Consider the following 26502-nt stretch of genomic DNA (forward strand, 5'->3'; position numbering starts at 1 on the left):
GCAGCTGATTGAGGATGGTGGTCTCATGCCAGGACGGAGGGCTGCGGAACTTGCTGGTGTTGAGTAATGGCCGGGGGTATGCGGTTGCAGACCGAATTGAAGCCTTGGCAGCTTCTCAATTTCCCATTTCGTAGATACGTCGCAGGAGATTGTGGGCCGTCTTATTTTGCAAGGCTCTATCTCTGATAAAACTACGCGAATGGGCGGACAGATGGTGTTGCTATAGGCCAGGAAGAAACCACGAGTGTCCGCACTGTGACCAAGTACAAATAGGCCGCCAAAGCCAGGGCTCGAAACTGCATCCTGACATGCAATGCAGACCATGTGTAGCCTGCCAAGATGTTCCCCTTGATGGCAGATATGCCCACCCCGAGACCACGCTATGCTGGGAATATGCACATCACCCTACAATACCACGAAATGCATGTATCTGCAAGAAATGCATGAAAAGGCTCATAAATCATTCAGCAGAGCCAATAGAGAGGTTCCGGGGTACGATTTTCCGTGCCAAAATCCGTATGGGCGCTACGGATTTTTTCCAGGCGTGCTCCATACGATTTTTCGGCACGAGAATCCGTGTAGACTGGCTTTCATACGAACCATGCTTCGTATGGAGATTTTGCGTCATCGGGTGCGGAAAGATTTTTCGCGTACAAATTTGGTACGAGAAACATCGATTTTTCGCGGGAAGTTTTGATTTCGGTACAAATTTTCAAAATAAAAAGGCATAGCGCGGGAATGTGACGTGTTTGCGATCGTAACCTAGGCAATGACGGCAACCACATAAGTTCCGTACCCCGGAACTTTTCACTGCTCGAAAACGACGTATAAAAAATCCGTAGAGCCTCCACGGATTTTGGCACGAAAAATCGTACTCCGGAACCTCCCTAATGCCTGTCACTGACAACGTGCAGCCTACAGAAGCGATGCCTACACAGCATGTTGCAGCAGCAGCAGCAGCAGCACCAGCACCCGCAACAATACCAGACTGCTCAGTAGATGGTTGTGATTTGCCACGGCATGTCACAGTTTCATTACAAGCAGTAGAGCTGGCCGAGCAGCTTCACGGGAAAGTAAACGCAAACGATAAGCCAGCGGGTCTCTGCAACCGGCATAACATGCAGCTACATGACAGCAACAGGCCCACATGCACCATGTGTGGCGCACAAATAAGGGGTGTTAAGCGTAAATGTCCGAACGTTGGAGCAGTTCAGCGTCAGCTGCACGCTGACCGTGGTCTTACGGTCACCGCGGATAGTGCTTTTTGCCTAGCCTGTTATAAAGGCCAACTGGATATGGTGGACAGTCAGACTACTGACTTCAAGCTGGAGAGCCTGGTGCAGAGTATAACAGACGAAATGCACCAATGCACCTCACCCGAGGAGTCCGCATTGCTGGCAACAGCAAGATTCGTCTGTCTTGCATTCCTCGAGAACCGTTCTCTTCCTCGGGCAACGGCTGCTGATTTCTTCACCTCTTCTTCACCATCCATCGCCTGCAACAACCGGTGGCTACTGTCCAGCCTTATTTCGAAGCTTGGCGCTCATCTCAGCCATGGGTCATATGGTACCAGTAAGAAACGAGGTACGCTCCTGTACCGTACAGGGTGTGACACAGTTCTGTGCTTATACAATTCCCTCGCCGTAGCACGATCCCAGACCCTGAAACACAGAGCACAAAATGAAACCCAGCACACACAGCACACAAGCCAACCCAGTGGCCCATCATCCTTCGTGTCAGAGCTGTCGGCTGCAATGCACTCACAAATCAAAAGTCAAGCACAAGAATTCAAACGCAAAGAGCATAACGTTCTAACTTCACTGTCGGAAATGAAGCTGGACGCAGTGGTGGATAGTGTGGACAGTGAGTTGTGGGGATACATTTGGCTGATGATGTACAGCCAATCAAAGTCAGAAGGAAGTCAAGCATCCAACCACCGTGCAAAGAGGATCAGGTGCTTGTTTGTGCTATCATACATGATGCATGCAAGCACACGAGCATGCACTTACCCTTTCCAGCTTGTTCTTTCGGCCTTTGTGGATGCACATAGCAATTCCAGCGAGCTCATGCGAGTACTAGCTCGAGTCGGCGCAACAGCAGGTGTCGACTTCTACAAGCGATATCAAAAGACCATCATTGATAGGAAAGTAGAGCTCGGAATGAACAGAGAGATACCTCACGCAAAGTTCTGCATTGCAACAGTGGATAATATCGACAAAAACGAGCCAGGCAAGCGACTGTACTGCGGAGACCAATCAAGAGGCTTCATGGTACATCTATTCAGAGCATCACACCAAAGCCCATCAGTAGCAATATTGTCGCGTGCAACAACATACATGTAGACCGAGTGCCACATCAAGGATTCCACTGTGCATCACAGCCTGCCAACACGAGTGAACCACAGGGTATGCGAGGCAGGTCCCGTGCAAGAACAATGATTGAAGGCCAGAAGCCACAAGTCGACCATCAGAGCACGCAGAGACACTTACCTACACCCCAGTTACAGCTGGATGATGCCGTTCAGCCTGATTGGCCCACTGGACCTACAGTAGTGTAGTGCTGTTGATGACGAGCGCACAAGACCATCTACAGAAAGCACAGAGAATCCAGACAATACGGCAAAAACCTGTGACACAACTATCACACATGATCAAGATAAGGCTGCAGGGTACAGAATGTTCAGTATGCAACACCCAACCAGCGCCAGATGTGCGCGCGTGCGTGTGTGTGGTGTGTGTGTGCGTGCGCGCATGCGCGTGTGTGTGTGTGTGTTTGTGTGTGCGTGCGCGCATGCGCGTGTGTGTGTTAGTATTTGTGTGTGTGTGTGTGTGTGTGTGTGTGTGTGTGCATATGTGTGTGATGCTGAATTCGAAGATGCTGAATTCGAAGACACATGCTCTCACAATGCATTCGCATATGCTGCGGACGCTGAGTCTCCAGCTCTTGCTTTTCTTTCAGGCCCTGCACTTCTGTGCAGTTGTGCTAAACTACATAAAAAGTTTCTTTGACTATGTACTCCATCTATAATTATGTAATGAACGTCCTACCATGGTACATACAAAAGAAACAGTTCAACAGACTACCTTCAGCCAGAACTTTAGCAAACTAGATTAGCAGCCAGGAATACTGCTGGATTTTGATTAAAATCTGGACCCCAACCACACGACTAACATAGAAATTCCGTTTAGATATCGAAAACACAACAGCAAGGGGACTAGTTTGCAATGTCGAGATGCCCAAGGAAAATAAGCAGCCAAAACGTCCTTGTTCAAGCACAATTACTTTAGTGCAAATTTCCACACAATTCGACATACCTCCACGAAATTGTGGGCCGCTCCATTTTGCATAGCCTGATTGGGATGTGCTTTGGGAATCCAAACCCAAATATATCTCCCTTTGGCTTAGAGCAGAAGCCGAGAGTGTCCGATTATGCTATCCACTTCAGCACGACAGGCAAGTTGATGGTACGATTACGACGAAAAAATATGTAGTGCAAACACAGGTCTTCATGGTCTACAGTTGGACGCAACGAACCTCAGCTAAAGTGCCATATGTGACAAAGGGACATACCTCAGCAGCAAACCAAGTAATGAACAAGGATTCCTCCAGCACACGCCAGTTCAGGTCCAAATAAGGTTGCAAAATACCAACAAAACAATTGTGTCGTCGTCATCTTTTTGCACCTCGATTTTTCCCGCGGTTGCAAATAAAAAACAGACTACTCAAGGGCTTGGCGCACGGACTGCCGTTGGTCACAACGATAAATCAGCCCCCATAACGTTTATATGCTGCAGCTTCAACGCTTTTTGGGTGATCAAGGTACGAGTACCGTAAAAAATAGCGTTACCGTTGTTTGCTAAGGGTGTCTAATATCTTTATTAGGATGACCCGTATTGATATGATGTGAAGGCCATCATTTACATATTGATATAGGGTATTCCATTGATTGGTGACAGAAAAAACAAAAGAAATTATAGCGATAAAACTGCTTTATGGCAGTTTTCTAAAAAAAGTTATTGTGTCCTAGTCCATGGACCCCGTCTAAAAAGTAAGAAATTAACGAAATGTGATAGCCGAAAATTAAATTTTCACACAAAACCTCACAATAATCACACACAGAATGAAAAGCTACATGTAGAAGACCTTTTCCCCTCGTGATCCTCTTTCCTATGCATGCATGACTGCATGTTGCCAATTGTTGGTGCAGTACAAGTTTAGTGTTGAAAGCAGCATTTCAAGTGTTGTGATTATTGTGAGGTTTTGTGTGAAATTTTAATTTTCGGCTATCACATTTCGTTAATTTCTTACTTTTTAGACGGGGTCCATGGACTAGGACACAATAACCTTTTTTAGAAAACTGCCATAAAGCAGTTTTTATCGCTATAATTTTCTCTGCGTGTGCCACAACGTAGAGAACCCCATCTCCGCGTAAAAATCTGGAGCCAAAACACGCGAAGCCGTAGACTCTAACCCAGACACCTGCTCTCTACGTGATTTCTCTACGTTTCACGTATAGCAGAACCTCCTAGAGTTGGGCGATCTCACCGGATACTCGTTAGCTCGCTCGCCAGAAACTCGGCTCGTTTGTGCGGCCAGCTCGTTTGCACTGACGAACACCGTACACCGCACTCCGTACACATGGCAGCACATGTCGACCGGGCCCGCGGGGCCGGGACTCGTAAATATTTTTTTTACGACTCCCTGGTCGATCGAGAGTCCAGTCTCGCGCAAAGTGAAAATCACTCGCAGTTACAGTGACTGTATGCCTGCACGACACTTGAGTTGTTTCAGTTGTCGTTGCAGCTTTGGTGGACTCTACTGATGTCTTGTTCTGCATCTGCTGACCTGTCGCAGGATATGCTTCGGTCACCTCTCCATTAGAGTGAAAGTTACGCTCAGTCGTTTTGAAATTTTCTCCCGCGATGCAGCGAAGACCAGGGCTACTTGCAATCTTTGCAAAACGGTCTATTCTTACAAAGGCTACTCTACGACGGCGCTGAAAAGACATCTTGACACCAAACAGCAGTCCGAAGTGAAGCAGCAACAACCCCAAATGCCGGTGGTGATAATTTGAACCAGCTGAAAAAAATCAAACTTAGAAACATTTTTATTCAAAAAATCATATTCGCCACATCGTTAGCTCGCTCGATAGCTTGCTCGTCAGTGGAACTGATCGCTCGTTTGTTATAGATACGCTCGTTTCAACAAGCACAACTCCAGTCTGACACCTCCAGTGAGGCGTGTAGAACCCTGCGACACTCGCAGTAAATGACAGTGATATTGAGGCCGATGTACGTGCTTCTTACAATGCACCAAGTTGCTCGGTTCATCTGTCAGCCAAGGCTGTGGGCATGGCGTCTGAAGTCAATCTTTGATCGTTTCAAAGGCCGCGGTCACACATGAAAAGCTTGCACCGCTTTTGCGGAGGCGGAAAGCGGAACTACCGCAGCCGCTTTGGCGGACCACACGATGCAGCGGTCACACATACATGTAGACTACTGTGCTCCTCAACGCTCCGCTTTGGCGGAGGGAATGCAAATGCAGCACGTCCTATGAAATTTTAGATGTTCTTGTCCGAGTTGAAGCGACCTTCGCTTGTACAAGTAGAGCTATCGTGGATCGCTGACAGGCTGCTGGATGTCTCCTGTCAAGTACACTCCTGGATTGGGGGCGCATTCACTGCGGCCCAGCACGGGTGTATTTGAATATTAGTTTAGTTTACATCAATATCAAATTCAAAATTTATAGCAGGGTTAGGTGTCGTTGCCTCCTCCATGATCCATCATCGACCCAGCGACTGCGTGGATGCCTGCAGCTGCAGTGAGGGTGTGGCAGAGTACTCTACTACTCCCTGGTTGCAGTCCTAGTGTTGCATACTCTGGTGGACGTATTGCTTGGAGAGAGAAGGAGAGAGTTGGAGATAGTCCGCGATCGGGGCCAATGACTCGTTGGGAGACGGATTCGGAGTTATTCCCTCACCAACTATCCACTCATAACGATGCAGTATTGCTTGCGAGATCTCCAGAACGTACAGTTCATTGGCAAAGAAGAACGATATGAAAACTGAATACCAAACGGCAACCAAACAACACCAGAACTCAGTGCAGAAGTAGTACACCAAACTCCAAAGCCATCACCATGCAGGTTCCGCCAAAGCGGATCCGCGAAAGCGGATGGTCCGCTCGCATTTTTTTGGCGTAGCGAAATCCAAACTTTCCGCCAAAGCGTAACTTACGCCTCCGCCGTTGACGAGGCAACGGCGGAAGCGTAAGTTACGCTTTGGCGGAACCGCCAAAAAAAGTGCATGTGTGACCGGGGCCTAAGTGGCGCTACTTCGTTGAGTGCGGGTTGTACATTCGAATGGAATGCCTCTGTGTCGTCATTAATGTTCTTCTTGGTGAGATTATGTGTTGTTGTTGTTGTTTGTTGTTTGGCTTTATTTAGAGTGGAGTTCCAAAACAGGCCTAAACCTAATGACAATGGTCCCACTTATCTAGCGCTGAAACTTCTGCGACTTGGAGTTTTTCAGTGTCGACTTGCCGTATGCTTGACTTTCGAATGATTATCTGTTTCCGCGAGGGAGGTAGAGCATGGTCGGTGGATATAGATGCACTCACCAGGTTGTGATCTGAGAGACCGTTTAAGAAGCAAAAGATGTCGGTCTGCACGAAAGCTGGGTTCACTGAAGGTGCAGAACGTGAACTAGGTGTATAGGAGTTAAGGGTGCAAATTAGATCTTATTCCAACAATACCTTAGTACCTTTCATGTTGGACGGCTGTTGGAATGCACACCCAGAATGTGCTACAGCTGATTGATAGTTATAGCTGTAGAACGACAGGGCCGTTGGGCAGTATCCTGCAATGTTATCGTATAAGCTGAATGTCAAGGAACTGGTGGTGTCAGCGGACATATGTCATTGGATACCATAGGGTAACGTTTAGTACCGTGGTCCTTTTCTTTTCTACACATTTATCCTTGGCTCTCCATCCGACTGCCCCTCACGTTTTTGTAATTAGTTGAGTTTTGAAGCTCTTTTAGAATTATTTTATGCTGCTTACCATACATAAGATAATTCCATTCATCAGTTTTCGTGTTCATGGCTTTGGTAAACTGTGTATGTGCGCGAGAGGGTGGGAGAGAGAGAGAGAGAGAGAGAGAGAGAGAGAGAGAGAGCGAGAGAGAGAGAGAGAGAAAGAGAGAGAGAGAGAGAGAGAGAGAGAGAGATAGAGAGAGAGAGAGAGAGAGAGAGAGAGAGCGAGAGCGAGAGAGAGAGAGAGAGAGAGAGAGAGAGAGAGAGAGAAAGAGAGAGAGAGAGAGAGATAGAGAAAGAGAGAGAGGGAGGGAGAGCGAGAGAGAGAGAGAGATAGAGAGAGATAGAGATAGATAGAGAGAAAGAGAGAGAGAGAGAGAGAGAGAGAGAGAGAGAGAGAGAGAGAGAGAGAGAGAGAGAGAGAGAGAGAGAGAGAGAGAGAGAGAGAGAGAGAGAGAGAGAGAGAGAGAGAGAGAGAGAGAGAGAGAGAGAGAGAGAGAGAGAGAGAGACAGAGACAGAGAGAGACAGAGACAGAGAGAGACAGAGACAGAGAGAGACAGAGAGAGACAGATAGACAGAGAAAGACAGAGAGAGACAGAGAGAGAGACAGAAAGAGACAAACAGACAGAGAGAGAAGGGGGGCCCGGCTGTTGTGTGTCTGCGACCACTTGTGTCTGTGAACACGTGTTGGGGGGGGGGGGGCTGACTGAGACTGGTGACATGCAGCCTTCAAGGAGTACTGAGCTTGTCAACTGTATTTATTTTGGTTGTTCAGCTCTTTGTCCGTTGAAGGTGCGTACCACATTGAAAACTTCAGGCTCCTACGACCGATAATGTTCTAAGCAACCTCTCTACTCAAATTCATAATAAAGGTGCGACGCCATGTGATCTTGGTTCCACAGTCAACATGCCTTGACCACTTCCTAATCTGACAAAGATAGGAACTTTGGAAGCTACTCCATTGAAAGAACCGCAAGAATTCCATACAACAGACTTCCTTTCCTCATTAAATTTGTTCCAGATATTATATCAAGCACACTTTTTTGCAAGACTTGGTTGATAAATGTAATAGTAGAATACGTCACCCCTGGTACTCGCTCGACTCCTCTTCTAATTCCGGTACTTTCTTTTCTACGGTTGCGTTTGGTTGGGCATTTTCAGAATGTAAATGACAACCATTCTGGAATGGAAATGGGTAAGAATCACATGACCAAACAAACGCGCCAGAATCAACTAGGAATCACTTGAGATAACAATAGCATGATAGGGACATTTCGCATTTGCTACGAATCAAATGCGAAACTAAAGTTTGATTCGGCTAGTGATCGTTTCGTTGAAAATATATTCAGGTTTCGCAAGTCGTCATGCAAATGTGCATGGCAACTACGAATACGGCCGGTAGCTTGGCGTACGGGTGTTTTCACGCACACGTGCATGGATCATTGAATCAAGGGAAAAATGTGTACCTGGCAAAACATGTGCACCTGGCAAAAAAATGTGTACCTGACGAATTCGGGGGTGCCACGAATGCAGAGGCTTCGTGAAAACGAGCTCTCTGCCGGGCCTAATCCTCGAACACAGGTGACGAATCAGCATTCGTTTCGTATCCGTACGCGTGGTTCGAAAGGTCTCTAAAGTCGTTGTGGAACGGCGACTCTCTTCTCTTTTACCCGACTCTCGTTTCCTTGAGAGAGTCAAGGCACTTCTGAGTGCATGATTTGAGGCACTTGCACCTAAATCTACGTTGTTTGGCTCGTGGCAACCATTTTAATTTGTGATTCCGGAATGAGAATGCTCATTCCAGCATGGGAGGTGGAATGATCATTCTCAAAATTGAATCAGTCTCAGTGATTCCCATTCATGTATGGGACCAACCTAACGCACTTTTTGACCAACCACACGGGCGAGAATGATTCCGAGTGATTCCCATTTGGGAATGTGACCAAGCAAACGTAACCCGAATGCGGCTAATCCATTCGCCTTCATATTATTGGGCCTAGTTCCCATTTTTTTGTGCGAATTAAAATAAACCAACCAACAAAATATAAGCCTGAAGCTTCCCTTTAGAACGGGAATCATTGCGAACAGTTGGTGTTGTCTTGCTGAGGTGCGGAGTTTAAAGCTTGGTACGATCTTTCACTTGTGCTTGAGATTGCAGGTAACTTGTGAGTAAAATCACAAATCAAAACATGGACTCGAGTCGACGAGAAATTCTGCGAGCCAGCAACTTTCTTTGATATAATTATCGGTAAACGTAGACGTTGTGTTTGCTCGTGGAGATGCTAATATCACAGGGCACGTGTGTATGAACAATAGAGAGGTTAAATTTCATGTAAAACTCTTACGTCCGTGAACCTTCAAGTCAAAAGTTCAAAAAACTCACGTCAAATTGGACGCGTTTTACGTAAGTTGACTGTCCCGCATGTCTTCAACAAACATAAAAGTATCGTACTTGAGACACCATGATCATGCATTCTCTATTCTCATTGGATACACACTCTATCGCTACACTAGATTACATTCTACATTATACTTGAAAGAACCATTGCCTTTGCCATCAAACTTCCAGCACACAAATTCTTGACAACTCTTCACCAGGTTTTTATTTCCTATACTGTAGTAACTTTGAGGGCAGTTAGCTTTTTCGAGCTCCGTAGTTTTCGCAGGTTTTGTAGTAGCCAGCCGGCAGCAGGCCGGTCTGGAGAAGGGTAGGTACTAGGTAGTTAAATACGTGTAGGTAGTAGTTAGTTAGAGAAGTGTATACGTATGTAGTATGGCTGCAAATATGTCTGCAAAAGGTTGTTCTAACCTAAGCCGCGGTTCAGGCACCCCTACCGCTTTGGAGTCACGTCAAAGGAAGGCAATCACCCCTCCCGCTGCCCTGCGCATAGCTACAGGAGGTTCGTACAGTGCCTCGTTGTCTTCAGGAAATCATGAGGCCCCCGTGGACATGATGAAGGAATTTAGGACGTGTATGTCCGAGTTGTTAGACGAACGGCTGGCAAACCTGGTGACACAGGTTGCAGACCTAACCACGGAGGTGACAGCTCTGAAGGCAAGACTTGGTGATCTGGAGCGGGAAAAGACGGACCTTGCCGCCACGGTACGGTTTTTGACAGACGACGCCAGCAATACAGCAGTGCAAGGCGGACCAGTCAGTGCACCATTGACCTCTGACGCGGCAAATGCAGGGCCGGTAGTTCAACTCGAACCATACAACCTCTCCGACATCATTGCAGAGGAGGTTGAGAGGTCCAACCGTACTACCAGCGTCATAGTACGAGGACTGCCTGCATCATGGAATGAAACCCTATCCCTGCATTGCAGTACTCTGTTCAAATGTTCGACCTCTGACCTGCTGGAAGTCGAACGTTTGCGCCCACGCGCTACTGAACATGATACTACAGCGCCAGGTCCAGCTCCTGTCAGAGTACGCTTTGGAAACAAGCGCCTCAAGGCGTCAGCGTACAAGGATCGCCTTGGCCTGAAAGTGAATGGACATGATGTGTACGTCAACAACGACCTCACTCGACAACAGCAAACGAAGCGGAAGGCAGTACTACCGAAGTATAAGTAACTTCGAGCCAAAAAGGTCAAGTGCTCTCTGCCTTATGACGTCATATTGGATGACAAAGGGACACCTCTCTCTGACAATGCCATCCAGGATCTGCTGTCTGCCCAATAGGACATATCAGGGAACCCCCAGCCAGACAACCGCGCCGTCCTCAAAGTTGCTCATATAAACATCTGCAGTCTACGAAACAAAGTTCATGAAATCCATCATATCCTGCATGCCAATAAAATTCACATCATGTCAATTAATGAAACCTGGCTAGACAGCTCAGTATCAGATTCCCTGCTGAACATCCCTGGATATCGGATATATCGGAACGACAGGAACCTAAGGGGCGGAGGTGTGTGCTTGTACGTCATGTCTAGTCTCCGCGCTCGTCTCATCATGCCCGCATCCAACACACATCTGGAGTCGTTGTTTGTGTCAGTTCGCATTGCACGGGAGCCAGATGCGTGTAAGCTCCTCGTGAGTTCAGTCTACTGCCCACCGAGCTCTGGTACAGAATTCTGGGAGCAATACAGTGCCCAGTTGGATGGCATTTTCGTGGACAGCTCTGACCTGCTAGTTCTGGGAGACTTGAACACGGACATCTTACAACCGACTCTACATCATAATCAGCATCTACTTAAGCTTTGTGCAGAGCACCAGCTGCAGAACATTGTCCACGCACCAACTAGAGCGCCGTCAAACACGTGTCTTGACCTGGCTCTGTTGAACACTACCTTTCCATTGCCCAATCCAACGATCATTCCCATGTTAGATCTTACTGATCACCACCAGAAACCCAGAGAACTAAGGTTGTGAGAAAACCAGGAATAGCTACTATCAACTACTCTCAGTTTAATGCTGACCTGAATAATATGCTCGAGGACTCATCCTCATTTTCAACATTGGACAGTCAAACTTGCCATCTTCTAACGTCTATTGCTGCTGTTACTGATACGCATGCTCCATCTAAACAAGTTAGACTACCCCTCCGTCCCAAACCTAAGCCTCAACCGTGGGCAACACCAGAGTTACGGAAACTGCTGCAGCGCAGAACTACTCTGCATCGTAGAGTCCTTTCGCAGCCTGGGAATATGGTTCTTAAGCAACAGTATCGTTCTGTCAGACGTGAGGGGACGCTTCTGAGTAGGAGACTGAAATCCCGTTTCCTGATGCACCAGTTCTCGGCACTCCGACGAAATCCTAGAGGTCAGTGGGCTCTTCTTAACAGTCTGTCTGGCAGGCGGAAAGTAAGAAATCAGCCAACTGCATCTCTCAGTAGTCTGACAGAGACATTTGCTAACATAGTGCACGATCCAAGCCGGCCTGCTGACATATGTTTACGCCCAGCCACCCAACAGCCAACTACGGCGGCTCGACTGTCCCATTTTCGACCCGTAACTGTGGCGCACATCACCACACTGCTCAAAGCAACAAACACAAGTAAGTCACCTGGCTCTGACAACGTCTTACCAGCCGTACTGAAGCATGGTCGTGATTCCATAGCAGTTTCTCTCACTGATATTATCAATAAATCTCTGAGCACAGGGTGCGTACCAGATATTTTCAAGAATGCCACAGTCAGCCCAGTTTTCAAATCAGGCGATGCAGAAAGCTCTACTAATTACAGACCAGTCTCATTATTGCCCATATGCAGCAAGATATTAGAACGAGTTGTCTTGGAGCAGCTGATTGCATTCTTTAAGTTACACAGCATCATGTACGTGCCTGACAATCAATTTGCCTACCGTACCAACAGCTCGTGTGAGGACTGCCTAGCGCTAGTGGTCGACGAGTGGCTCCAAGCCCTTGATAACAACGAGTACTGCGGCATAGTGTTTGCAGATATGTGCAAAGCTTTTGACCGAGTTAAGCATCAAGAGCTCATTGACGAGTTGAAGATGCTTGGCATTGCTGACACTGCACTTGCCTGGTTTGCAAGCTACCTGACCAGACGCGTCCAGCGAGTAAGAGTAGGACAAGAGCTAGGTGGGGCCCGCCCTTGCACAAGAGGCGTCCCACAAGGCTCCGTGCTCGGCCCATTGCTATTTTGCATTTACACCCGTGACGCACCACAGTGCTTTCAACATGCATTAAATCAACTTTATGCCGATGATATCACACTCTATATCAGGCACAAGTCCATCCAGATCATCACAACCCAGCTGAGTGCTGACCTTGCCGCTCTGGACCGCTACCTAGATCAGAAGGGATTGGTGTTAAACCCGTCCAAGACTCAGTTTGTCCTGCTCAGGCGACCGGGCACGGAGCTGCCACCTGGCACCGCAGTCAACTGCCAGGGCACTTCCATAGTCCCATCTGCTTACGCTCGGTACTTAGGAATACTGGTTGACGAACATCTGTCTTTCTCAACCCAAGTGGATGCAGTATGTGCAAATGTCAATAGGAAGGTTGGAGCATTTGTCCATGCAAAGCAGAATATCAGCATTTTTGGCAAACGACTTTTCTATTTATCGATCATTCAGTCCACATTTGAGTTTGCCAGCACTGCATATATTCATTGCTTATCACAAGCCCTATATGACAAGCTTCTTACTGCCAGCCGCGTAGCATTAAAGAGAATATTTTCGTTGGATAGAATGACTCCCACCACTCTTCTATACAGTCATACTAACTTGTACGCCCTTGAGAAACTCCTCAACTTCAAAACCTATGTATTTGTTTACCGCTGCCTGAATGGACTTGCTAGTCCTCTTCTGCGAGACCGCTTTACCTTGCGCGCCCATGGTGCTCGCACTGCAGCCACCACCCGTGGCCAAGTCTCTGCTGCTCTTGTTCTGCCCCCCGCTAACACCCGATATGGCTTTAGTGCAATTTCTTATTTGGGCGCTGCCAGGTGGAATACACTTCCACCGGCTTGCCGCATGTCTAATTCACCAGCTGAATTTCGCTCATCCATCAAATTATACCTAGGGTTCCCTGTAAAAAGGTGCTGACGCCTGTTGGGAATTCCCTAGTAAAAGAAGAACAAATAATAATAAAACAAAATAATAACCAGACGTTCCAAAGGGCCACAACCCAAAAAATCCCACACATGCTCCAGAAGAGCAAGCTGCGACAAAAAAAAGGATTAAATCGCAAAGGATGCGGTTTACATAACAAAGTTGACATAAAATACCAGAATCACACGATACTACGTATGAGATCAAGGATTAACAGAATCTATCCCGAGTCATATAAATACCACTCGCATGTTCGCGACACCGCACGTAAGTTCGTGGCGTGCGTTTTTGGAAGTTTCACCTGGTTATCCTGACCGAATTTGTGTGAATTTCCGTAGTTTTATCGAGTTTTATCGAGTTTGCTGGAAGATTTGATATTTTGCGTGAACTTAACCCGAATTCTGCCAGACAAAATGTCACGTCACGTCGCACGTGTAACTTAGGGTACGTTCTTATATTCTCTAGCTTCTAGAAGAAGAAGCAAAGAGAAGTGGCTTAGTTTTTCTCCACCTCTATCCTAATTACATCAGTCCCCAATTTCATTTATTACTGCTTTCTATCTGCATTCGCCACCTTTTCATTGGGCAGATTTGCCCGTTTGGTTTGCGAATTAAAATAAACACAACAACAAGTCGAAGAATCTCGGATTACTCAAGAACGGGTCTCGAAGAAGTCGGAGATATTTTCCACATGTCAAGCAAAATGAAGCGCCAAAGCGGCCGCGATCTTGAGTGATGAATGTAGTAATGCACGTGTGCGTATGCGAAAAGGAAAATGGGTATACTCATGATGAACACGTGGCTTTTAGTCGTAGTTCGCATGCGCTGATCCCAAACCGCGGGGATCTCCAAGTTTCAACCACCTCTGAAGCTTGGAGAACTTGGAGAGCTTTGGAGAGCCTCCTAAAAGTCGGAGAGGATATAAGAACAGCTCTCGAACTTTTCGGAGAGTCTCCAACTTTTACTTTTCCGAGAGGATTTAAGAACGCACCCTTAACCTCTAAAATTTACACGTAACGTAAGATTGGCATCGGGTTTTGAAAAAAGGCAAAAACGTGTAACTTAACCTCTCTAATGATCACGGCGTGCGTTCGCATATCCTTGCATGAAACTGACAGACAACATTAGGAAGCTGATCAAGTCAATGAGCAGGAAAACCGTGAATGTATAGTCTTTCAACAGGATATACAACTTGGTGCATGAGAAACACACTGCACACAAATGAGCTATGATACGTTTACTATTAATATAATGAGTGATTCTCCAAAGACCAATGTCTAAGTCAAGGCGGGCTCCGGGAATTAATACCGGTGTGATGTACATGTACAAAAGGGTACAACTTATAAAGGATTAATCGGAAGGGGTTAATTAACATTCCAGTGCGAGCATTTCAAATGATGGGTCGAATTCGACCCACAAATGTATGGTCTGACGGTTAAAGGGCTAAGAAGTCTGCATAGAATCTAGCAAAACGGGTACATTTGAAGAAAGGGGGGGGGGGGGGTAATAGTTAAAAGGGTGTTGGGCAACGCGCTATATACCAAATCAAGGAACTTTTCAAAACCCGCCAAACAAGAAAGTGCAGTGTTCCATAAACAGCACAAAGTAAAGGATTCAACCAGGACCAACATAATGGTAGACATACTTAAAATGTGCAGTGTAACGATAGGGAAAAAGAGGTATCTCGACAAGGGGTTAAGAGGCAGAAGGCGAGAATGAGGATATTCGATTAGAGAGAGAAAGAAAAAGAGAAATAGAGAGAGAAAGAGATGGAGAGAAAGAAAGAGAGAGAGCGAGCGAGTAAGAGTGAGAGAGAGAGAGAGAGAGAGAGAGAGAGAGAGAGCGAGAGAGCGAGAGAGAGAGAGAGAGAGAGGGAGAGAGAGAGAGAGAGAGAGAGAGAGAGAGAGAGAGAGAGAGAGAGAGAGAAGAGAGAGACAGATATAGAGATATAGAGATAGAAAGACAGAGTGACAGAGAGAGAGAGAGAGAGAGAGAGAGAGAGAGAGAGAGAGAGAGAGAGAGAGAGAGAGAGAGACTGAGAGAGGTAGAGAGAGAGAGAGAGAGAGAGAGAGGGAGACAGACAGAGAGAGACAGACAGAGAGAGACAGACAGAGAGACCTAGAGAGAGAGACATAGAGAGAGAGAGAGAGAGAGAGAGAGAGAGAGAGAGAGAGAGAGAGAGAGAGAGAGAGAGAGAGAGAGAGAGACAGAGAGAGACAGAGAGAGAGACAGAGACAGAGAAATAGAGACAGAGGCAGAGCAAGAAAGAGAGGGAAAGAAAGCGGTAGAGAAAGAGTGAGAAACTTCAGCGAGAGACATAAGGGGGCGGAGAGAATTGGACGAAGGTAGGCACCATGAGGACATTGAATTTCAATTAGCGGAATCTGCCAATCATGTGACGCAGCCACCGTGTACTGACCACATTTAACGGGCCTCTACTGGTGGGTTGATCAACCTCCGTTGGGTAGAGCTGGGAAAAGAGAGTAGAGAAATGAAAACACCAAAAAGTGATGTGGCAACTCCTCAGGTAGCTCAAGATTTTTTATACTAGAATTAAAAAAATCGGATGTTGAGCCAATAGTAATATGGAAAAGAAAAGGACCTATACGTTACGTTAGTACTAGTTATGACTACCAGTCCTTCCAGGTACCAAGATTATATGTATATAATAAATGTAAAGCCGAAGGATGTATTGCAATTACATACCTGTATAAAAACCGAGGTCCCCCGAGGTTTTTATAACTGGTATGTAATTGCAATATATCCTGAAGCTACTACATTTATTATACATAATTATGTTAACCTTCACTTTCCCTAAAAAGGAGTATTTTATAAACAGTATTTATTGGCGTTAGTGGTATTTTATAAAAAGTATATATTGGCCCCAAAGCCAATAAATACTGTTTATAAAATACCACTAGGCCAATAAATACTGTTTATAAAATACTACATTTTAGGGAAAAGTGCAGTGCTGCATGGAAACGTGCAGTGGTATTTATTGAGTCATGCAAATGTATTTGAATTTGATACTGTTGATGGTGTGGTCACTAATGAGTGTGGGTATTTATCAAAGGTCAATATATGGTCGGATAGTGCGACATACAGGGTACAAAACTGACAAGGATATTGAGACATTCGACGACCTCACACCTGGCTTCAACGCATCTACGAAGGGCAAACCAAAAACCTTCCAACCTGGAATGCTCAATTGCAGAAAAGTCCAAACCGGGGACGGGATGCGCCACGAAGATGTGCACGAGCTACATCCCTCGGCAACAAAGAATGTCGAACTTTACGGGATGATGATGACACTAGTAAGACGATTGGACAAACCGGTCCAACTATAACCCGAACACGCAAGGCCACAGACAACCCAGCTTGGAAGGCTCAAAGGTATAATTATACGAATACATGAAGAGGGCAAGCCGAGCGAGGACGTACATGTAGATGTCTTGGAGCTAGGTGTCGGGTGGTCGTGTGTTCCGTATTCCCCGGAACCAGGTTGCATCAGTACCGTAACTGTAATACCGACTGCGGATACTTTCCGAACCCACGTTCAACAATGGAGACAAACTTTACTGGTTCGAGTTCTCACTCTCAAAACACCAACTCCATCTTGGATTATCTTGGATGCACTCTAACAATGCCCTAGCAAAACCTATCAAGAACCTAGCTAGAACTGACTGTAGAACAAAGAATACACAGCTACATGTATAAGCAAGCGTCGATGTGTATAGGGAGTACAAGCAACACTGTCAATGGTGAATGCGTGACGTAGTCTAATGAGTACGTGTTGGCGGTCAGACACTTGACCTTATCGTATTATGGTATGAGTCATGCACATGTATGGAGCTTGAGGCAGTCATGCATGGCTACAGGTGTAGTGCTCGATGAATGCACGCAAAGTGCAGTCCTGTAATGTGACCTGTTGAAACCTGAACGGTACCAGGCGTCACCACGACTCCGACATACCTCCCTCGCGAACGAATCATAGCCTAATCAATGTATGCGAGTGAGACAAACTAATATTCCGAGTGATGTTCTAACTCCTGGGGAACTGCTATTGGATGTCACACCTAACATCATTGTGTCAAATGCATGCCGTAATGTCACTAGACATATCCGGGAACGAGGATACGTCTTATCTAGCCGGTTGGATGTATTGTTCACTCTGATTGTGGATTGCTTGCTAACACTACAGTCACAGCCTTACTACCTCATCGCCACTGCCGTACCACCATCCACTATTCGCTCAGCTGGTGACATTGTCCACATTGACGTTGGCTGTGGCTGGGCAGTTCTCGGAGTCGAGCTCCACCTCACCCTCTGTTACCTCCAGTGGGATGAGGCGATGAACTGATCGTCGATACTCCTTGCCTTTGATCTTCACGTTGACTGCACGGACGACACCATCTTGCCCTGGGTATGTGGCTGTGACGCGTCCCAGAGGCCATGTCGCGCGCGGAGTACTCTCATGCATGACAAGGAAGACCTCACCCTCCTCGACGTCTTTTGCCTTCCTGTACCACTTGGACCGGACGTTTAGCGCCGGGACCATCTCGCGCAGCCACCTCTTCCAAACTTGCCTTGTCAGCACTTGTAGAAACAGCCAGCGCCGTCTGGGGTGGACCTTCTCCAGATCCTCTGTCTCCGCCTCGAGGTGTGTGACTGCAGCCGCGCGTCCCATCAGGAAGTGGTTTGGCGTCAACGCTTCTGGATCGTCGCTGTCAGATGATACGGTGGTAAGGGGACGGGAATTCAGCATTGCCTCGGCATGTACCAGCGCTGTTGAGAACTCCTCATCCGTGAGGCCAGCCTGGTGCAGCACATGCCAGAGTGCGCGTTTGACTGCCTTGACCATCGTTTCTACTACACCACCGAAGTGGGGCGTTCTCGGTGGGTTGAAATGCCACTGTACATCTCGCAACTCGGAGTGGGTGGTTAGGCGGTCTTGATCTATCGTGCAGGTGGCTTCGCGCAGCTGTCGCTCTGCGGCGGTGAAGTTCGACCCGTTGTCTGTCACTATGAACTCCGGGCCTCTTGCAGAATCGGGTCATCGCCATCAAGAACCCATCTGTGTCGAGCGAGTTGACGGGCTCCAGATGTACCGCTCTGGTCAGCAGGCACGAGAATACGCAGATATACCGCTTCTGCTGCACCTTGCCTCGTCCCTGGCGCGTCAGAAATGGACCGGCAAAGTCGATGGTCACCTTGCTGAAGGCGATAAGTGGTGACGAGGTCCGGTAATCCGGCAACCCTCCCATGATTGGAGTCAAAGCCTTCGCGTAGCCTCGTCGGCACTTGACGCACCTGTGGCGATGCTGTCGCACCACGGACTTCCCGTTTATCAGCCAGTACCGGTTGCTGAGGTTGGCCAGCAGGTGGTTGGGACCCATGGAGTGCTGACATCTCTCGTCTTCGTCATCCACGATCAGGGCTGTGACCCGATGTTTCGGTGGCAGGATGATGGGGTGTCTTGTCGTCAGCGGCAGATGGTGTGCAGTGGTGAGTCTCCCACCGACCGTCAGTACGGTTGTGCCATGTACCTCCTCCAGCTGGGGTCGCAGCTTCAGCAATGGCTCGTTGGGATCGGGTTCCTTGCCGGACTCCAGTCGCTTGATGACCTTGCCATACACCTCCTCCTGGGCCTTCCGTACCCAGAACACGTCGGCCGCCTGGACCTCTGCAGGGGAGAGAGCGGGTACTGTCATACCGTTCACTGACTTGGCAGATCCAAACTTGCGTCGTGGAGCGGGTGTTGGTCTGTTGGCGCCAGCCTCCCTCGGTATACGGACGTTACGTACAAAGCGCTGACACCAAGCGGTGACACGGATGAGCCGCGTCCAAGACGAGAAGTTGGAGGGGTCAAGCTGGTACTTCCCTGGAACCGCGCTGAACGACATAGCGGATCGCTTCTTCAGCTCTGCCGGCAGACTACTGGGAACCTCGATCGGCCGTGCCGGGAATGCACTCTCGGGTCCGCGTAGGAACTTCGGGCCATGCCACCAGTCGTCATCGGATGCGAGCTGGGCTGCAGATAGGCCCCGGGTGCCCTTGTCCGCAGGGTTGATTGATGTCGGAACGTGCCTCCACTGACGGGGGTCCGACAGTGCTTGGATCTTGCTGACCCTGTTGCCCACCTCGACTTTGAAACGGCGGCTGTGTGAGCGAAGCCAGTACAGGACATTGAGGCTATCACTCCAGTACGTGATGTCGGACGAGCTGATGCCGAGGGCTTGGGCGACTTGTTCGGCTACCTCGGCGCCGAGTACAGCTGCTCGTAGCTCAAGCATGGGGATCGACTGTCGGTGTAGCGGGGCTGGTTTAGCCTTGGCCATGGCCAGCGTGGACCGAGCCATGCCGTCTGGATAACTCGCCCGTACGTAGACTGCTGTTGCGACTGCTGCGTCGGATGCGTCAACGAACACATGGAGGCTGAGCTCTGCATCGGCCGGATCCCGGTCTGGGTCCTTGAATGACCTGGTGGCTCTCACGGCTTCTAGCTTGGGCAGTTCCTCGAAGAACTTCCTCCAACCCTTAGCCTCAGGCTCTGCGAACTCCTCATCCCATTCCAGCCCGCGGAGGCAGGCGTCCTGGAACATGACCTTTGCTCGGATGGTGTAGGGTGACACTTGCCCTCGTGGGTCAAACAGAGAGGCCATCTTGCTCAGGACAGTGCGCTTGGTGTACTGCGTGATGACGGGCACCTGGTACTTGAACGTGAAATGGTCGCTCTCAGCATCCCAGGCGACTCCTAGCGTCTTCACGCAGGGTAGCGTGGGGTGTTGGTGGTCAGCTACCGAGATCAGCGTGTTCGGCGCCCGGTCGGCTTCTGGCACAGACTTCATGACCTCTGCACTGTTCGACATCCACTTCCGTAGATGGAAGCCTCCCTTGGCCAGTGTCTCCTGGACGTCAGTACGTAGGCCCACCTCTGGCGTTGGCGCAGACGCGAGTAGGTCGTCCACATAGAGGTTGTCCTTGATGATGGTGTGTGTGGGTGACCCTTCGGCGGCATAGGTGGCCGCGACAGCCTGGACGACCTTTCCGGCGAGGTATGGCGACGCCTTACACCCGAAGCACACTCGCTGGAATTCGAACACCTTGGCTCTTCCGTCGACCTCCCACAGGAATCGGTGATACCTGCGGTCTCTCTCAGCCAGCTCCACTTGCAGGAACATCTCGCTGATGTCTGCCATCAGAGCCACAGGTTCCTTACAGAACTTGAGTAGGCAACTCACGATGTTGTTCTGTAGTGCTGGGCCGGCGTGCATCTCCTCGTTGATCGAGACGTCGTTCTTCTTGGCCGCCGCGTCAAACACTATCCGCACCTTGGTGGTGGTGCGGTCCTCCTTGATCACGGGAAAGTGGGGCAGGAACCACTGGTCATCCGCATCGTTGTGCACTTCCGTCTCGGGCACCTCGCGGATTTACCCCTTCGTCAGGTACTGTTGGATGACACCGGCGTACGCTGCTGCGAGCTCAGGTCGTTTGTACAGGGACCGTTGGAGACTCGCCAGTCGTTGTTGGGCCATCGGTCTGTTCGAGGTCACGTGAGGCTTTCTGTCTTCAGCGACCCACGGGATGCCAATGGTGACACGGTTGTTGTTGAGGCTCATGGTGTCGTCAGTCACCTTCTCGGCTTCACGCTCAGCTCGAGACATGGTCTCTCCCGTGGCTGTAGAGCGGATGGTGTCTAAATTGAACATGCTACGCACCATGGCATTCAGCTCCAGGGTTGGCTCGGTGGGCTCTGCGGTCGCGGCATGTGTGGCGTGGTGGACGGTTGGTTCCGCTGATGTTCCGCTCCCCTCCAGGAGACCGAAACAAATCCATCCGAGTGGTGTCTTTCTTGCGATTGGACCATGGCCAGGCCCACGGCGTTCGGCTAGCGAGTCGTGCAACTGTGGAACGTCAAGGCCCAGTAGGATGTCCACAGTTGGGTTAGCTGGGGTATCCGGATTCATCCCGCGCAGGTGTGGCCAGCTTGCCTTCTGCGCATCCCAGTCCACACGTTGCATGTCGGCGGTTATCTGAGGGAGAACGACCGCCTGCACTGGGGTTGTTGCAGTTGAGTCTTTGTGACAGATCTCTATGGGAGCGATCCTGGACTCGTGCTGCAGACAGCTGCCACCGAGAACAGTCGTGCGCACGGACGTGGTCTCACCGGGTGGGACATTCAGCTTCTCAGCCATGTCGGTGGTGATGAAGCTGCAGGTGGACCCAGAATCCAGCATGATCGTTGCTTGTAGCTCGACGTCTCCACATCTCACTGTCCCCACAGTCGTCATCAGAGCTGGTAGGTTTGCTGGGGTTTCGGCATGCAGGGCGCTCGCTGCAGAAGCCATATTCGTGGTGTTGGTGCGAGCGGCGTTTTGTTGGCTACCGCTGCTAGGCCTGTCAGAGTCGTCCCTGTGGAGCAGCGTGTTGTGCTTGCCTTTGCACTTCCTGCAGTGGCTCGAGGTGCAATTTCTGGCGAAGTGGCCGTCCTGTAGACAGTTCACACACAGGCCCAAGAGGCGCACCAGCTCTGATCGCTTCTGGACGGGTAGCTGTTGGAACTCCTTGCACTGCGCCATTGCGTGCTCTTCCATGCACTTCCTGCAGCTTTTCTTCTTCCTTGGGGAGTCAGAGGTGGCGTCGCGGGTAGTGCCCGCTGTTACTGCGCCCAGGGTCGTTGACCTTCTAGGCGGTGGGGTTGGCTGAACGGCGGCCGTCTTGGTGGAGGTTGGTGTCACCAGAGAGGCGGCTTCCGCTCGTTCGGCCAACCACTCAGACAAGACACCAAGGTCTAGTTCATCCGTACTAAGGCCCTTGGCCTTCACATACTCGCCCCACTGCATTCGATGGGGGAGCGACAGCTTGGCCACCAGCTCATCACGGAGCCCAGGGTTGTTCCTGTGGCCATGGCTCTTTAGCAGCTTCATAGTGAGGACGATGTTCCTCACAGATGTGGCCAAGGAGTGCAGGGCGTCCGTGTCCTCTGCTCTGGCTGGCTTCAGCGCCTTGGCCTGCTCGATTAGCTGTTTCACTACCAATTCCGGCCGGCCGAAACGACGCTCCAGTGTCCGGATGGCCTCGTCTACATTGTCTGGCACGGCCAGGAGCAGCTGTACTGCCTCCTGGGCTGGTCCCTTCAGGCAGGTCTGCAGGCGCTGGACGTTCTCTGCGTTTGAGTATGCGCATTGCTCCGTGCTGCTTCGGTACAGCGCGAGGAACGCGGGCCATTCCTCCGGCTTGCCAGAGAAGATTGGCAGCTTGCTGCTGGTGGATGACTGGCGTGCAGCCAGCTGTCTGATGCCAGCGTTACTATTCTCGACCTGGGAGGTCTGCCCTTGACGTAGGGCCTGGGTGATTGCACCTACAAACTCACTGGCCAGGTCTGCCATCTGACGCGCAGGATTGCTGTTAACTGTGCTGCCAGTAATAGTACCGGTAGTAGAGGTACAACCACTCATGTACGCGTCTTCGACCTCACTCGCATTACTTGCTGCGCCCTTACCACCGGTACACGTCTCCGTAGCTCTGGCACTAGAGTATCCACGTGGCCCTGACTCTGAGTCGGAGTCTGAGACTGTCATGTAGCCGCGTGCACGTGCACTCGTGTCGCGACGGTGCTTTCGTGGTGCGGGTACTGGCATGGATGCGTGTGGGTGACTGGGTGACGTAGTGCTCGGGATACCGCTATGCCTTGTGCTTGCGGTCGACTCGCAGCGCTCACGTCTCTCCTCGTGGACCTGTGCAGGCTGTGGTTGCACTACCGGTAAGCCTTGTACTTCTCTAACAGACTCAGTGACACTACCAGACTTCGGCGCTCGTCGTTGTCTGGCACGGCTTTCTCGTAGGGCATACTCCGCTGCGAATAGCCGCTGCCTCAGCTCTGTCATCGATCGGGCCAGCTCACCGTTGCGTTCTCGTTCTGCCGCAAGATCCCTGGCTTGCTTGTCGCACGCTAGCTCGACCATTGCCCTACTCGCCTCAGCTTCCTCTAGGTTCGTCTGCAGTGCGTAAGCGTCTCGCTGGCGCCGCTTCTCGACGATCGCGGATTCATCGATCATCGTCTGAAGCTGTAGTAGTTGCTGCTGATACGCAACTTCCCTGGCCCGGGTACTCACGTTCTACACTGCGTAGACTACTGCCAGTACTGGATCTCGGCAGTTGCTGACGCTCTACGAATGTCCTATCCCAGGGCTCGGGCCCTATTCCCCGCTGAATGGACTCGCTTAGATAGTCAGCGTAAGTGGCATCGGCTACAACAGCAGTGGTGTGTTCAATCGTTCTTTGAAGCACCTGTGTCTGTGCCTGTGCCTGCGGTTCTGGTTGATGAAACGGAGGTTCATTCAGGTGTTCATGAATCGGATCTTGGACTACGCATGGCGGTGCCTGGTAGTGGTAGCTGTGTGCCGGAGTGAATGCACGGACATGCTGGACATCTGAGTCCCTCTCTACATGTGCGTCTATCACTACGTCTACCGGCGGTGGTGGTGTGCTAGCCTGACAGGCCTCTGCATGGTGTAGACCTACTGCTGATTCTGACGTTACGTGCGTAGATCTATGGGAAGATTCTCCTTCTGATGGCTGAGATTCTACACAGACTACCGTGTGTGACTCTGTTGGTGTTGGAACAGCAACTGAACTAGGTGCAACTACATCATCGTCAAAGTCGATAAGCGACGTATCTTGGGCTGCAACCGCCTCATGCAACTCACCCGCTTCCTGGAAGACTTCTTCTCGCATCGCAGGAGAGCTGGAGGTCTCAACGGACCTTTCCCTCAACGTCCCTTCGGCTTCCGACATCGTCTGCTCCGTCAACCGGGCGATTTCCAGCCGCTTTTCCGCCACAGCCTGTTCCGCTTGTAACACGGCTATCCTGGCGCTGAGCCTGTCAGCTGAATTCGCGGTGACGGCTTGGCTCCTACTTTCGGTCATCCTGTCATCTCCACCACTAGCACCAGCGTAGGACTGGGTGTCTGTGTACCCGAGTTTTGGCGCTGCGACGCCTTTCGTCGTGCGCTGACTCCGCCTGAGCTTCTCCATCGTGGACGTGATCCGGCTCGAAGGACCACTATGTTCCGTATTCCCCGGAACCAGGTTGCATCAGTACCGTAACTGTAATACCGACTGCGGATACTTTCCGAACCCACGTTCAACAATGGAGACAAACTTTACTGGTTCGAGTTCTCACTCTCAAAACACCAACTCCATCTTGGATTATCTTGGATGCACTCTAACAATGCCCTAGCAAAACCTATCAAGAACCTAGCTAGAACTGACTGTAGAACAAAGAATACACAGCTACATGTATAAGCAAGCGTCGATGTGTATAGGGAGTACAAGCAACACTGTCAATGGTGAATGCGTGACGTAGTCTAATGAGTACGTGTTGGCGGTCAGACACTTGACCTTATCGTATTATGGTATGAGTCATGCACATGTATGGAGCTTGAGGCAGTCATGCATGGCTACAGGTGTAGTGCTCGATGAATGCACGCAAAGTGCAGTCCTGTAATGTGACCTGTTGAAACCTGAACGGTACCAGGCGTCACCACGACTCCGACATCGTGTTTCTCAAAATCCTCGTCAGTTTTGTCCCTTGTTGTCACACTGTCTTACTGTTTATCATCGTATTACCTTGCAATTTCAAATTTGAACTTCACGGAGAATTTCAAAGTTTTAGGAAATTAGATGCCACATGCCACGTACTGCTCTTTTCTCTCCGAAACTCAACACTTGCAAGCCAGATATGAAGAAAGAAAAAAAAGAAAAAAAGCAAGGTCCCTGGTTTGAGTCCCGGTAGTGTGACTGATGATTTTTCTTTCTTTCATATCTGGCTTGCAAGTGTTGAGTTTCGGAGAGAAAGGAGCAGTACGTGGCATGTGGCCTCTAATCTCCTACTTCCTCCGCATCATTAAAATTGTCGCTTCGCGCATCGCAATATTTGTGACTTGGCTCGTCTTAGTCAGACTTTCGGAATCGTTGTTTTCTGTATTTGAACACTGGTGTGACCCTTCCTGCGCAATGTCTACTTGTCACTGAAGCCGTGGTGGTCTCGAACTTTGTCGGAGCTCTCTTCCGCACCAAGCGAATTCATCGCGCTCCGCACTATTCCGCCCCAGAGCGCATTTCGTTTTCTGGAGTTCGTGCCGTCCCACATCGTTCGCCTGGGCATTTGGCAAGACTGCAAGCTCGTCGGGTATAAGAATGCTGGTATCTCTCCTGAATACAAATTGCTGAAGTTGGCGATGGCAAGAACAAAGAGGTCTCAAATTCCTAAAATGCGCTACTTGTGGCGCATGTTGCTGCGAAGGTAGCAGGTCTGAAAACACCAACAAAATCAGCGAAGCGCTTGCCAAGGAAAGAAAGTGCGGAACTGCTTACCCTGTCCCGCTGGAAGGTCGTTACAGTGTACTTGAAAAATGCTAGCTTGCCTTCATCGCCTGGCACCTGGAAGCATGGATCGCCTGAAAACGAACTTTCTTGACCTGAATTTGAACGCAGGTCTTGTTCAGCGTATTGTTGAGTGCTGAAGGGTCTGCCTCAAACTCTGATGAAGACGTCGACCTTAGCTGCAAGTGCAGCGAAGCGGGGTCAAAAAACAAAAGCTTGGCCCGTCAACAATGCTCTGCCTCAATTTCTAGCTGTTTTCTATGCCCTCCAAGTGGACAACATAATTTTCGAAAAATCACTCTGGGAAGCGACAATTTTAATGACGCGGAGGAAGTAAAACTTATAAGTTCTTTTTTTTCCATAATACTAGAATTACCTGGTGGTATTGTGAATGCTCTAGATTTACAGTAGTGACGTTCGTGACATTCGCAACATAATTTTCATTCATCACGATTTTTATATTGCATTAAGGAGGAGGAGCTGAAGTCACATCGCGATGGAGACGATGCGAAAACAATGTACACACACCTCAACTCAATCATGGCTGTCTCACGCCCACCTT

The 26502-nt window shown here is 49.5% G+C and overlaps 1 protein-coding gene and 1 long non-coding RNA gene across 2 annotated transcripts in view; both read right to left on the reverse strand.

The window, feature by feature from the left end:
• Nucleotides 1-1096: 1096 nt before the first annotated feature.
• Nucleotides 1097-3386, reverse strand: LOC135820598 (uncharacterized). Its single transcript, XR_010554129.1, has 4 exons — nt 3315-3386; nt 2490-2586; nt 2010-2110; nt 1097-1661 (listed from the first exon to the last, which is right to left on the reverse strand). It is a non-coding gene; the product is annotated as an uncharacterized LOC135820598 (long non-coding RNA).
• A 12099-nt stretch (nt 3387-15485) lies between these two features.
• The window catches only part of LOC135820599 (uncharacterized), a 91429-nt gene continuing 80412 nt past the window's right edge, over nt 15486-26502 (reverse strand). Inside the window, exon 15 of the mRNA XM_065333654.1 lies at nt 15486-16023. Coding sequence (XP_065189726.1) covers nt 16004-16023 — 20 coding nt within the window. The 3' untranslated portion in view covers nt 15486-16003. The remainder of the gene's footprint in view (nt 16024-26502) is intronic.

The sequence above is a fragment of the Sycon ciliatum genome, chromosome 7, assembly GCF_964019385.1.
Source record: "Sycon ciliatum chromosome 7, ocSycCili1.1, whole genome shotgun sequence".
In the NCBI taxonomy this organism is placed as follows: Eukaryota; Metazoa; Porifera; class Calcarea; order Leucosolenida; family Sycettidae; genus Sycon; species Sycon ciliatum.